The 15,012-nt window shown below is 41.9% G+C and overlaps 1 protein-coding gene across 2 annotated transcripts in view; it reads left to right on the top strand.

Moving 5' to 3' along the window:
* AIRIM (AFG2 interacting ribosome maturation factor) overlaps positions 1-15,012 on the top strand; it is a 49,121-nt gene that overhangs the window by 21,396 nt on the left and 12,713 nt on the right. For both annotated transcript variants that reach the window (XM_085888401.1, XM_085888400.1), the window contains exon 2: positions 13,907-14,086. In XM_085888401.1, coding sequence (XP_085744527.1) covers positions 13,907-14,086 — 180 coding nt within the window. The remainder of the gene's footprint in view (positions 1-13,906; positions 14,087-15,012) is intronic.

Raw genomic sequence — 15,012 nt, 5'->3', positions numbered from 1 at the left:
AATATAAAGATTCAAATGTTTTGTTTGTCAATATTTTAGATGGGGATTATTGTGCAAAGAAAATTAAACTATTGAAGGAATTTGAGAATGAACAAATCTTTATAGGTTCAATGAGTGAGCTGTTCAACCCCCAGGTGTTCAATTCAATGAGGTTCAACCTCCAAGTTAAAAGGGGAGACAAATAAATATACCTTGGGATAAAAAGGGGATTTATTTTTAGGGAAAAAAAAATGAATCGCTGAAAATCCCCCATTCATTTACATGGGGAAAAGTGAGCCAGAATCAGTATTCTTACCCTACTCGCCTATCCATGAGGAACAAAAGGTTCACACATGGTTTGGTAGCCACATTGGATTTACCCTAAAACATATAAAAATCTTCATCTCTAGAACAGCTGGACAGATTGAGGGGAAACTTCACACAAATGTTCCCCAAGGCATGCATGTACAAGGTTGTTGAGGAATAATTGATAGGTCACATGGTTTAGCAGCCATATTGGATTTCAGAAGAAAAAAAAAATGGTTTCTCTGGAACCGCTTAAGCAATCAACATGAAACTTCACAGTTGTATCCAGTAGTGATGGGGTATACATGTTTCAAATTTCAACTTGATGGGACACATGGTCTGGCAGCCAGAATTATTCAATTTTTTGACATGGGTTTTAAAGTTTTTATTATTATTATTATTTTTTTTTTTTTTGAATAAGGCTCACTTGGCTGTGCCTGGATGAGTTTGAGGGTAGAGGAGTAGCAGCTAAAATGTGACTCCTATCCAGGTTCCTCCTGATGACTTCATCGTTGCTTTTTGCTTGTTTGGGTTCCTTATGATTACTCCAATGCAGGAGTGTACCTATTTGGTCTTTCATTTGATTTGAATTCAATTTATTTTAATCCCATTCTGAATTCAATTGAATAATAATTTAAAAAAACCATCATGGGTCAGGGTCAGGTAGATCAAAGCAGGACGTCTTGGTACCCAGTCATCATTGCCAGCAGTTACTAAGTGGCAGATCTAATGATGTCTCTTATTAATAATGTAACACACCAGTACACAAACACCACACAAAATAAACCATACATAACTACACAACACACCACACAAACAAGTCTTGGCAAGGGTCTGCAATCTCTGATTGCTTTTGATTTTGTAAGTATATTGATGACTTCCGTCCTCTGTTTGTGTGTTTGTTTGTAGGCACGATAACTCGAGAACGGAAGAAGCTACCAATGTCAAATTACACCACGTGCTTCAGGAGGGTGATGGCTGGCGCTGATTAGATTTTGGTCAAAATCGGTCAAAGGTCAAGGTCACAGTGAGGTCAAACATCCAAAACATGATAACTCGAGAATGGAAGAAGCTACCAATGTCAAATTACACCACGTGCTTCAGGAGGGTGATGGCTGGCGCTGATTAGATTTTGGTCAAAATCGGTCAAAGGTCACGGTCACAGTGAGGTCAAACATACGATTTTTGATGGTTTGGTACAGAATCATCGTAGAAACTTCTGGTTTGCGTCGCTACCTTCTCTAGAGACAGCTTTTATTAGACAAGGTCAGAGGTCAAGTTGACGATTTCGTAAGTACCAGTCTATGACTGCTTGTTTTCTTGTTTTCTTTTTAGCACCATTGGGGTAGTTTTGGTTCATCCTCTGGACAGGTGTTCTGATTTTAAAACCCGAAACGTTCCGCCGTGCGCATGGGTTAGTCCATTTACTAAAGTTGTACTGTATTTGTATACATTAGACGTAGTTATTATTCCACTTGCTCTCTCCACTAACACCAACCTCACCCCCAAATTTTGTAATAGTCCTGTTGAGTTAAACATCAAGGAAAACACGTTTTTAATCCATCATTACATCACAGTGCTTTCTTTCCTTGAGATTGAGCGGTCCCTTTGTGCTGTGCTTATCACTACTCACATGGTGATAAGTTTTGTCAGCAAAGTGAGACCCCATCCTCGGGGGCCTGTCTCAAAATATTGTGAACCACAATTGGCATGTGTGGCCCCTTGTCATCTTGAGGCCCTCAACAATAGGGTAAAAAAAGAAGAAGCCAGTAATGCCGCCTCTGCGTGCCCAAAAGGATTGTTAGTTAAATTGGCCCACAAAGCTTCTAAAATAAGCCGAAAATACTTGGAAATGTACCTGCGAGAAAGGAATGTGCCTCTGCACAATGAAATAGTTGGAGAACTTTCTGAACCAGCCCAAATATCTGATAGCTTGCAGCTCCCCGTACTGCAAACTCCCAAGGATGTGGATTGGTGCAAGGCCTGAAGGTTCGTGGGCAGGTGCGTTCTACTGAAACCTCCGACCATACTGCCAATGAGTGGATTTTGAACCTTGCGGGATTAACTTTTGTGAACATGGCAGGTTTGGTGATTTATATAACGGACGTCTGCTATTGGAAAGACGATGCCGTCCTTTCCAACATTCAGGTAGACTTCCCAGAGAGACACACCATATCTGGTTTGGTTGCTTCTTAACCCTGATAGGAATGTCATATCTCAGGCTTGTCAATGCATTGGGTATGTTTAAAATGGTAAAATGTTATTTACTATTAATCTTGTTTGGGAGGAGGGGGTGGGGGAGAGGTAGTGATTGGAGCTGTATGAGCCATTATAAATGTAAATTTTTGGTTTGGTTCCTGGGTCACAAGATAAATGATGCTATATTTTTGCATATATTTGTGAAAGGAGAACTGTTGATGTGTTACGTCCACTGCAGCGAATGTAGGTAATTTGGTCATGGGAAACCTGATCACGGTAAAACGGTCACAAGGTAATTTGGTCACGGTAAAACGGTCACAAGGTAATTTGGTCACAAGGTAATTTGGTCACAGTAATTCGGTCACGAGGTAATTTGGTCATGGTATTATTATTATTATTATTATTATTATTATTATTCACTGCATTTAAGGCCAGTAAGTCCCAAGAGCAGTAATAAACATTTTCATTTCATGGCCGGCGAATCTTGTTGGCATAATGACGTATTGACCAAGTTTACTGACTACTATAATGGAATCGGAATTTAAAAGTTGAGAGAGACAGAATCGATTCCATTTTAGTAGTCAGTAAACTTGGTCAATACGTCATTATGCCAACAAGCTTCGCCGGCCATGAAATGAAAATGTTTATTACTGCTCTTGGGCCTTACTGGGCTTAAATGCAGTGAATAATAATAATAATACCGTGACCAAATTACCTTGTGACCGAATTACCGTGACCAAATTACCGTGACCAAATTACCTTGTGACTGTTTTACCGTGACCAAGTTTCCCGTGACCAAATTTCCTGTGACCAAATTACCGCGCCCCACTGCAGCTGGCACCTGATTATTGTGTTCACAGGAAAGGTACAAACTCCACTCCTCTCATCCGTGGATATTCCTCGTGAATTTGCTTTGCACTCAAGAACAGAACAATTTAACCATTTTGAAATTGCTACTCTTTTTCTTGAAATATTGAAAATTATGTTTAAAAGATTATTTCATTTACAGACTTCACGCCGCCAATGGTATGATAAAAGTGCCAGACGAGCAGAAACGAGTCACGGAAAATGCACAGAGCGCATGCGCAAAGGCCTTGTTGGCAATCATACGTCATTTTGAAAGTCACGTATTCATTCACTTTGTCTGTTCACAAATGTCGACTATGATCGAGGAATTACTCGATTTCAATTTAATTTAATACTAACATAACCCGCGCTCTGCGAGACATGTTGGGGTGGGTGTGTTTGAGAAAGGAACTGATGCAGAGTATCAGTAGTAATTTTACTTTAATCCAGTAAGTGGAATACGATTTCACTGTTTCAGAACCATTTTATTTACTTTTTTTGGTACCATGCACCTCATATGGTCTTTGAGATAATGTAAGCCGAATATCATGTTACTCGAGCGCAGAACAAAGTCGAAGATAGCGCGACACGAAACCACAAACTCGGAAATAATATATAAGATTTTGAACACAAATTGGAAAACAGTTTAGCAGTACTTTAGCTCTGTGTTTGGAAAACTGTACAGAATGTCATCCCGAGTGTGCATGCGCATCGAGGAGGTAAGATTATTACACTACGCATGCGAAGCAAAAAGTGGGTTTTTGCAATTGGTTCACTTTTGTCTGTCTGTCTACAACCACCAGTTTATGATTGAGGAACAACTTGATTTCAATTGAATGTTATATTTTGGACATGAGTCAGAAAAATAACTGACAGTTTATCAGTACTTTGGCTCTTAATTCGTCCCAACCATGTATGTGCAGAGGAGTGAGATAATTATTTTTACTGTCTGCCTGTCTGGCAGTCAAACAAAATTGAAAATCATTACAAACAGGAAACTTACTGTTTTGAAAGACGTTATAAAGGACACAAACAACAGGCACGAATAATTAATGGAACGTGTTATATAGGGTGGTGTAAAAGACAGCATCAACAGTGGTCAACTTCCATAAGTTTTTTTTCTACAACCTTTAAAATCTTTAGTTTATTTCAATTGAGTTATATACTTGAACACCATAGAAATAGCCTTTTGGTGCTTCCAAAAAACCTCCAGTTTAGCAGTACTTGGGCAAAATATTACACCATTTTATGCCATAATCGACCAGTCAAAGCTTTCCTCTAAATCTTGAATGAATAGTTGGAGAACTTTCTGAATAGAGATTGACAAAATTGCGGCTCGTGATCAGAAGTTTACATTATGCTCAGAAACGCAGAGCAAATGTTGAAAAACCCCTTCCCATGTCCTTTCTTATAGTTAGAGAGCTGGCTGAGCTTCATTCTCAAATTTGAGCCCAAAAGGTTTGTTGATCTCATTGGCCAGTGAAGACTATCCGATTTATAAAAAGTGATTTCTTAAGTGTGGCTTTCTTGGGGTTAAGGATTGTTTGATCCTTCAAGTAGACCCTTCTAGCCCTTCCAATCTAAACATCGTGCCCAAACTGCCCCTTCGGTATTTGGACACATCGTGTGAGATGTGTTTTAATTACATTTGTTAAGAAGTTTTAATCCCTGGGGTTAACGGATAAGAAAGGGCTAATTAAGGGTTCATTAAGTGTTCAATCTCAATTTGGCACCCAACACCCATTCTGATCTCATAAGATTGCTTTCCCCATCCACCAACTAAATTCATCACTTAAGAACGATTTTTGTCTGGGGTTTAAGGATAAGAAGGGTCTTAAGGGCACAAGGGTCTTCACATAGCCCTTGGAAAAAATAATTTGATTGAGCTGACGCCCATTCATTTACATGACGGGGGTCTATAGATAGTTACAAAAAACACAAATTACAACCATTTAAGAAACCATAGTGCCTGGGGTTAATGAATAAGAAAGGGCTAATTAAGGGTTCAATCTCAATTTGGCGCCCAACACTCGTTCTGATCTCATAAGATTGCTTCACCCACCCACTAACTAAATTCATCACTTAAGAACGATTTTTGTCTGGGGTTTACGGATAAGAAGGGTCTTAAGGGCGCAAGGGTCTTCCAATAGCATCTGGAATACAAATTACAACCACATTCCGAATGCCTGGTTCCATTGCGTTGTCTTCATTGACAACCGTTTAATGAACATGAACGTAGAATACACTCCGGAGGCGTAGATATAAATTAGGAAATAGATGAGAAAATAGAAATTTGTGGGACAGGGTTAAAAATTTTCACTTTTTCGAGATCCACTTCTACCAGTACAGGTAGCATTTTCCAGGCCGACTTTGACAATGAGATGATTCGCAAACTGAGAAATCCTCTACTCATCCGGTATATGCTTAAAGTTTATATGAACTTCGCCGGTGTATCACTGTACAAATAAACAAATTAGATAAGACCAGAATAATCTCCACTTGTCTTTCGACACGTCTCCGATGACCAGTGCCAACAGCTGTAGCTAGGCCCATGTATACAGTAGTAGGATGCTTTAGCAGACAAGACGGTAGTCCAAGTGAAACCGCGCTGCCACCTCAAGGCCTTTCTGGCCTGCAAACGAAATGAATCCAGAAGAGTCGCCTGAAATGGCTGCCAACGTGGACACAGAGGTGTCAGCATTTCCACCATCACATAATTTAACTGAGAGACCAGAAGTCGAGGGTGAGTTTCTTTTTCTCTTTACCTTCGCGTCTTTTAGTTTCCATTGCTATACTTGCTGCATGTAATATTAGCATCGCAATACGATCACCGAATCGTTCTTATAGTTATATCCATCGAATTCATGTTCACAAGATGGTGGCGCCCTGGGAGTGACAAAAACATAGAAGTTTAACCATTCGTCTAACAGATCTGTCAGATATTTTCAGGTCATGTTATATTTTCACTAAATGACCTTTGAATCTAGTCTCCTATTTCTTTGACAGATGATAACTGCACTGTTACTGTGCCGGTTCAACCACAGCACTGTATCATCCACGTTATCCCAAATGAAGCAAGCAAAATCATGAAAATGACAGAAGAGAAATGGATAACGGTTCGCAAAGCTGCCGAAAGTAGGACAATGACGAAGTTCGCAGAGTCCAAATATCGCCTCGTGATAGACAACCTGCCAGAAACCCCCGATCAACTCGACGGATATCACAGTAAGTGCTATAAAAATTTCACAGCCGTTCCATCTTCAACGCTTGTTGCTAATCAACATGAAGCTGTGCGCACTATGCAGCTGCGTTCACCAGCAACGTCACCAACACAGTCACGCATTGGCCTTCTTCCGGCTATTTGTCTATACTGTGATAAAGTGTGTAAATTTCTAAGTGATGGGTGGAAGGAGGGCCTTGGAAATTGTCAAACCAAGGAAGCAGAACAGAAAATAAGGGATGCAGCACAGATCCTAAATGAATCTCACATACTGCAAAAGATAGCTGGTATCAATTTGATCGCAAGAGGCGAAGTTTCACCACAGCTGTAGGAATCAGAAACTCAAAGCTGCGCTGAGATAAAAAACGAAGGATTCCAATTTATCAGAAAAGGCAAAACGTGCCTTCAGCGACATTCTTGCACATGTCAAGGCAAACGTGCTTCTTGGTAGTCGTCCAGAGTCTCTCAAATCCATCTACGATCGGTACTTAGACATTTGTGATGAACTCGGTGAGGAGTCTTCCATCAATAGTACTTCATACCTTGCTGAGCTTTTGCGGAAACATCTTGTTGGAAGGGTGACCGTTTACACTCCTGAGAATAGAAAGTCGGGAGCCATCGTCCACAACAGCCTTTGAGACTATGCCTCCATCAAGGTTGTCTATGATTTCAAATCATCGCTGGAAGGCCAAGTATTCACGGCGGCATTGTTGTTGAGGAGGGCATTGAAAGGGATGGAAAAAACACCATTGAATGATCCACTCGATATGGATTCCTTGCTTAGAGGGGAGGGTAAATCCCATGAACTGGTTGAAACATTCTATAGAGTTTTGTTCGGCGGACCCAACATGGAGGCACATTCTGAATCGGTAAGACGTAGAGCCACGTGTGCTAGCGAAGATGCACTCTTTATTGTTCGCAATGGCAGAGTCATGCCACGAAAACACATCCTGCTCTCTATGTTGGTAACATCCCTTACCGGTAGCAGGAAAATACTCATGGTGCTCAACAAATTTGGGTATGGCATCAGTTACAGCAAGTAAGAATTGCTGGAGACAGAATTGGCAAGCGCAATTATAGAGAAGGACAAATGCGCTCCCAATGGCACAGCGCACGGTCTTGTTATGGGTAACGCTTGGGATAACTACGATGAACTTACCCACATGCTGTCTGGGTGTGATACGCTCCATGATACAATGGGTATCTTATACCAAAATCATCCACTGCTTGTAGAAGACATACAAAATCCAGATCCTCCCATTAGGACTGTTCGTCAGCTCACTGTGATAGCACCAAACGTGACCCCTTCAGTGTCATCTGCTGGGTCCAGCAAACGAAAAATGAAGAGGAAATTGGTATTGCCACCCGCGGATATCCCCCCATATCGAAAAAAACCGAAGATGGATATGTTCGACTACATACACACCGATATCGAGCTTCCGGACCTGACGCAGCGTGCCCAGAAACTGGACAAAGTATGGATGATGAGTCACTGTCTTGGAGCGAATTATATGCCGATGTGGTCAGGATTCAACGCTCAAATTCATCAGGATGCGTTGCCGATGCAAAACGTGTACTACATGCCAAATCTCGACAAAGCACCAACGAAAGATGACGTCATCGCCAAAACTATACGTATCAACAAACGGTGTGCCGAGGAATGCGGTCAGATGTATGCCTTGGTAACTTATGACTTGGATGTTGCCAAAAAGGCACACAAAATCCAAGTCACTGATCAACCGGAATTCGATGATGTGTTCATCATGTTTGGTATGTTCCACATCCAGCTCTGCCATTTTCGATCCATCGGAAAGATGATTGCAGAGTCAGGCGGACCAGAGCTGTCGATCGAGTCCGGGGTGCTTGCTTCGAATTCCCTCAGAGGACTTATCGAATGCTACAACTTCAACCGGTGCAAACGCCTCCATCAAATGTTCGCCCTCGCCATGGAGATCCTGCACTTTCATCAGTTTCTTTCTGAATACCCGGAAAAAGATCAAGTGCTTGATGAGCTAAAGGTCTTCAAATTCACCACGCCAATGGAGATCGACACAGTATGCGAGAGCGATACGTTTCGTGATGTCTATAGGGCATATGATGAATATACAAACCAAACTCTTGAGGGCACTCAGGGACCAACACCTCAGTTCTGGATGATGTATGTGAAGCTTGTCGAACTCTACCGTATCGTTGACCGCGCATGCCGTGAAAATGACATTGAGCTATTCACCATGCCACTCACTGAGCTGACTGATTTGTTTTTCGCCATGAACCGGCAGAACTACGCGAGATGGATGGCCAAATACCGTTTGGATCTCATGAATATAGAAATTACGCATCCAGGATTGAGGAAAATACTGAACGCTGGAGCGTTCTCGGTTAGGACCAATAACGAGTTTGCACGCCTTCCAGTTGACCTCACATTAGAGCAGACAGTCAATGCAGATGCAGCATCGAGGATGACTGGATTCACATCGGCGACAAACTACACTGCGCGCGTTCGTTGGAGTGTCACGAAGGGCAGTCGTGCAGCAATTGCAAGTGAGGCCTGAGCTATGGCCGGACTGGTACATCATAGCGACACTCAAATGGAACTCAGTCCATCGAGAATCAAACGCGACAACGAGGATCTCAAGCGAATCACTTCAAGCATTGTCTCGTCGGTAAATCCATTCGCCATCGATACCAATGCGCCGCTGATCAATATCAGCACAGGGAAGTGTCCCCATTGCCGTCAATAATTCTCTGCTCAGTGTACCGCAGGAAGGTCGCAGGATGCATGAGAAATTCGTTCGCGAATGCCTTGATTATATTATCCGACATGCTTTGAGCGACCTATTACCTGCAACAAACTTTTGACATTCGCGAAACAGTGCGTAACCAACCGACGTGCCCCACAGAACTCAAAGGAGGCAGAACTGAAATGTACAAGCCAGTTACTCGGAAGACTAGCCTTCATCGCGGCTAAGGCCGAAGTGGACCTCAAATTCCTCTTCACATTTCCACTCACACCTGTGCCGCTGTCTATGTGTAAGCGCGATGGTTCAATGGTGCATACAGCAAAGAGCGCCCTTTTTGACAAGCTGGAGAAAACGGGACCTGATCACGGCCATCCGACTGATGTGAAGGTACATCTGATAGATAGAAATTTTCTCCTTCACTGCCTACCAGCAAACCTACCCCCGACTTATGGTGGTCGAGTGTCACGGGGTATCCACGGGCCTTATCCCACCAGTCAAAACGTATAGACATAGCGTTTGACACTTACGAGGAACCTTCTATTAAGGACTGCGAACGGGAAAGACGAGGAGCCGAAGAGCAACGTTACGTTATCAGTGGCCCGGACCAGATAAGACCGAAGAACATTGAGAAAGCTCTGAAATCGAGTTCCTTCAAGAGAGGTCGACCGGAATTCATGATGGATGACTGGGCTGGGGAGCAGTACCGACACATTCTGGAAGGAAGAATCGTTTTCCTCGGTGTCAACGGTAAATGTGCCAAGTATTCTGTTGTGAATGGTGTAGTGCAGAAAGAATTGATTCAAGATCTGTTCTGTAATCACCCAGAGGCAGACACGAGATTGTGCTTCCATTTGACAGTGGCTGACCTTGATTGTCAAGATGGCGACATTGTAGTACGTGCCTCGGACACTGACATACTGGTGATTCTCCTTCACCATGTTCATCGATTTACATGTACAATTTGGATGGAAGTTGGGACGTCCGGTAAGGATAATCGACGCTACGTGAACGTTACTAATGTAGCAGCGCAAATCGGTCCGGATGTGTGCACAGCTCTGCCTGGCTTGCATGCATTCATGGGATGTGACTACACATCAGCATTCGCAAGGATAGGGAAGAAACGGCCGTATGATATAATGTGTGCCCACGACAAGTTCATTCGGGGTTTTTCATCCCTCAGCTACAAAGAGCCGGACGATGAAATGTTTGCCGTCCTCGAGGAGTTCGTCTGCCTCATGTACGGTGTGAAAAAGACCACGACGCTAAACAACTACCGATTCGATGTTGTCAATCGCACGTATAAACGCAAATCGAATTACATGCGACCGTTCTACAAACTGAAGAGCATCGAAGGCAGCAGCATCCCGCCTTGCTCAGCTGAGTTGCGGCCACATAGTGTAAGGACTGGTTTTGTGGCTACAATGTGGGGCAGTTCCTGCCTGGCTACCATACTGAAATCTCTCACTGCGGGATGGGAAATCGTTGATAGTCACTATCGAGTCATCTGGTTTGATGGACATCAACTGCCCCAGGTGCTTGTTCCAGAAATACCAGTTGAAATGGACGCTGACGGTGATCCATCCAGAACGGATGATCTGATGATTGATTTATCATCTGAAGGTGAAGCAAGAAGTGATGAAGATGATGATGACTATGATGATGAATGATCATGATTGTGATAATTCTGAAGGGTGAATGAGCCAATATACCTGAAATGTCAAGCCTGTTTTGGTGGGCCGAGATCCTCAAAGTTATTTTTACTTTGTAATGGTCAGTAATTTTTATTCGTTGTAGTCTCTGATATGTAGCACGTTTACTTTTTGATAACCTATCATATTATTCGTATAGCTGGCTCTGATTCAGAGAACAGTTCAGAAGTGGAGTCGAGACACGCATTTGGAGTTTGTTAAAAAAAAATGCATCTGTTCGTGTACCAGACGTAGACCCATCTTCGAGCACATTCGACAGATTTCTTATATCATTCTCTGTTTACAGCATTGTCATGTCATCTCCCTCTGACTGTGAGCACAGGGACGATAATTTGTAGTAACCTAATAAAACTTATGACAGTGACAGTGCATCGTATAGTCACCCTCTTCACTTTCAATTTCCTTATGCTATGTTCATTTTTCGACCCCCAATGTGTTGAATTGTCCCCCGGTTATCACAACATGGCCCATGAGTGTATATCAAATCGATTTCACTGAGAATGTTTTGTGTTCATCTTTCCTTTATATCACTTGCATTTGATGATCATCGTGCCACATCTATTACAATACACATTAGAATCAACATAGACTACACCCGCGTCATCGCTTTTTTTTCCATTATCTCAATGTGCCTTCTGCCTCTCGTGTTTCCTTCTCCGGCTATGTGAAGACCCCTGCGCCCTTAAGACCCTTCTTATCCATAAACCCCAGACAAAAATAGTTCTTAAGTGATGAATTTAGTTGGTGGATGGGTAAAGCAATCTTATGAGATCAGAATGGGTGTTGGGCGCCAATTTGAGATTGAACTCTTAATGAACCCTTAATTAGCCCTTTCTTATCCGTTAACCCCAGGGATTAAAACTTCTAAACAAATGTAATTAAAACACATCTCACACGATATGTCCAAATACCGAAGGGGAAGTTTGGGGGCGATGTTTAGATTGGAAGGGCTAGAAGGGTCTACTTCAAGGATCAAACAATCCTTAACCCCAAGAAAGCCGCACTTAAGAAATCACTTTTTATAAATCAGATGGTCTTCACTGGCCAATGAGATCAACAAACCTTTTGGGCGCAAATTTGAGAATGAAGCTCAGCCAGCTCTCCTACTATTTAGACTGCAGATGGTGTTCTATGAACTCTCTGGTTTATCATGTTCCACACACATGCTGTGTGCAAGAGACCCTCACACACCTGCTGTCAGTAACTAGACAAACAAGAAAAAACGAGCAATCAGAGATTGCAGACCCTCGCTAGGACTTGTTTTGTTTGGTGTGGTATTTGTGTAGTTTTGTGTGATGTTTGTGTACTGGTGTGTTACGTTATTAATAAGAGATTAGAACTGCCACTTTATAACTACTGGCATTGATGACTGGGTACCAAGATGTCTGGCTTTGACGCAACCCCACTTTGATCGGACACCTATAACCCTGACCCGTGACGTTTTTTATTATTACTCAATTGAATTCAGAATGAGATTAAAATAAATTCAATTCAGATGAAATGGAAGACCATATAGGTACAGTCCTGCATTGGAGTCATCAGAAGGAACCCAAACAAGGAAAAAGCTAAGATGAAGTCATCAGGAGGAACCTGGATACGATTCACAATTTAGCTGCTACTCATCTACCCTCAAACCCATCCAGGCACAGCCAAGTGAGCCTTATTCCAAAAAGTTCAAACCTACATCAAAAAAAAAAAATTCTGCCTGCCAGATCATGTGTCCGATCCAGTTGAAATTTAACATGTATTCCCCATCACGACTCGATCACAATTGTGAAGTTTCATTTCGATTGATTAAACAGTTCCAGAGAAATCAAACCATGTGACATCAATTATTCCTTAACAACCTTGTACACACATGCATTGGGGAACATTTATATGAAGTTCCCCTCAATCTGTCCAGCTGTTCTGGAGAAGATATTGATATGATTTAGGGTAAATCCAATATGGCTGCCAAATTATGTGTGAACCTTTTGTTCCTCATGGATAGGCGGTCATATATGTAAAGCTTCGCCTCAATCTTTTCAGCAATTTCAGAGTAGAAGATTTTTGAAGGTTTCTTTTTTCAAAAAACAATATGGCTGTCAAAGCACGTGACCAATGACGTCGTCAAAAAAATTCTGTGGACCATTTTATCCCTAGATGACCCTTAATTTTTAGACTGATCGGATGTAGTGTTCTTTATATGCAATTATAACATCATAACAAAGGTGCCTATGACATCATTAAAAAAAAAAAATCGCACACATTCCATATGAGGAATACTTACGATGTACCAAGTTTCAATTTTTTCCTTGGTGCGGTTTCAGACATACAGACGTCAAGTTTTTCCATTTTTCCAAAATGGCTGCCACACCATGTGACCTATGAGATCATAATTATATCATTGAAACATTCTACATGAGAAGTCGCACCAAAGGTGAAAATTTTGTCTCGATCCGACAAGTTGTTGCGGAGAAAAACACAAACGTTCTGTACGGACAAACAAACAGACTCAAATGCAATACCCTCCTTTGACGTGGGTAAATATGGATTCGTTAGTAAAGAGGATTGGTGTTTCACCCAACTTGACATTGTTCATCATTAACATATTAAGTTTATCATAAACAAATGAAGAATATCTTCAAAGTTAAACTATTTGAAGAACATGGACAATTAAACCTCAATCAACCACAACTCTCAGTCGGATGAGTGTGAACTGCATCTGCATGTATTTTTGGGAGGAATAATTTCATGATGAAAGTGTTAATCTATAGGTTGAAGATTGGTGAAATGCATTAAAGGTGAAATGTCTTTTGAGCAAATTAACCATTCAACTATTCACTAAATACAGTATTTTCTGAAATGCATTTGTTGGAAGTGTACTGTTTTACCTGATGAAAGTTACCAATATTCTTTTGTTTCAGGATGAAGTTGCAGCCCCTGAGAGATGAGATAAGTCGTGAATGGGAGATTTGTTGGCAGCGCTATGAGGAGCATGCCGCTGACATCAGCTGGCATACTACACTGCAACGCTCACCGACCTGCCCTGCCCTTGCCGACATGTTGGAGTGGATGGACACTGCTGAGCAACAGCGACGGAAAGAGTATCCTCGAACAATATATCACAGGGACTTCTTCACATCACTGGGGTTTATTAGACTATCTTTAGTGTGACAATCATCTAAACCCATCCACACAACCCTTAAACCACCCACCCCCACCCCTCACCCCCACCAAGCAAAGTCAAGATGTACATATTCTTCCAGTGACTTCCTTATGGTTATTAAACTTCAACAAAATATCCCAGCTGACTACACACCTCTACTCTTTTGTAACATTGGTCAAATTGCTTTCATGAGGCTGTTCAATTTCACTCTTCCCTCTAGAGAAGCAAGCAGTGCACTACCATCTCATGTTATCCCCCATCCCTCCTCGATTTTCTACACTTCCATTAACCACACATAAATTGATCATCTTAGGATTAGGCCATACCAATCAATTTCTTCAAACGTGACGCAACTCGATGGCCGTAGGATAATTGGAGGAAATTCTGCAAAGTTGTTAGGGATACGATGCACCTGGTCATGAACCGATGTCAAACACTCGACCCATCTGGCATGCGTCAAAAAAACATGGTAGCTCATCAAAAGCACAGAAACGGGAGAAAAACGAAACTGCATGGGCGAAATCTTACAGGAAGAAATGTCTTGCAATGTAGGTGATTTTTAATTTTATTTTTAGCTAGGTGAGGTGATGATGTTAGAGTAATAAGGAGAAGCTGTGGAACCGGCAGTGGCTTCTGCGACATGAAGGCCTTAGTTTTAGAAATATGATTTGCATCTGCTTTCGACCTGATATCATACAAAGCATGTATTTCCTGCCATAGCTGAATCAGCTCATCCTCACGTTCTTCAGTCCAGAGGTTTGCCATTAGTTTCCGGATGAAAGTGTGAGGCAGTGCTGCTCTGCACTGTCTCACACTTTCTAGTTGTTTTATTATTTTCTGATTGGTTCTTCCGATTGTCTCAGC

Source organism: Eptatretus burgeri, chromosome 7, assembly GCF_056783735.1.
Source record: "Eptatretus burgeri isolate ZD-2024b chromosome 7, Ebu_testis_v1, whole genome shotgun sequence".
In the NCBI taxonomy this organism is placed as follows: domain Eukaryota; kingdom Metazoa; phylum Chordata; class Myxini; order Myxiniformes; family Myxinidae; genus Eptatretus; species Eptatretus burgeri.
This window is presented reverse-complemented; position numbering and strand designations above follow the sequence as displayed.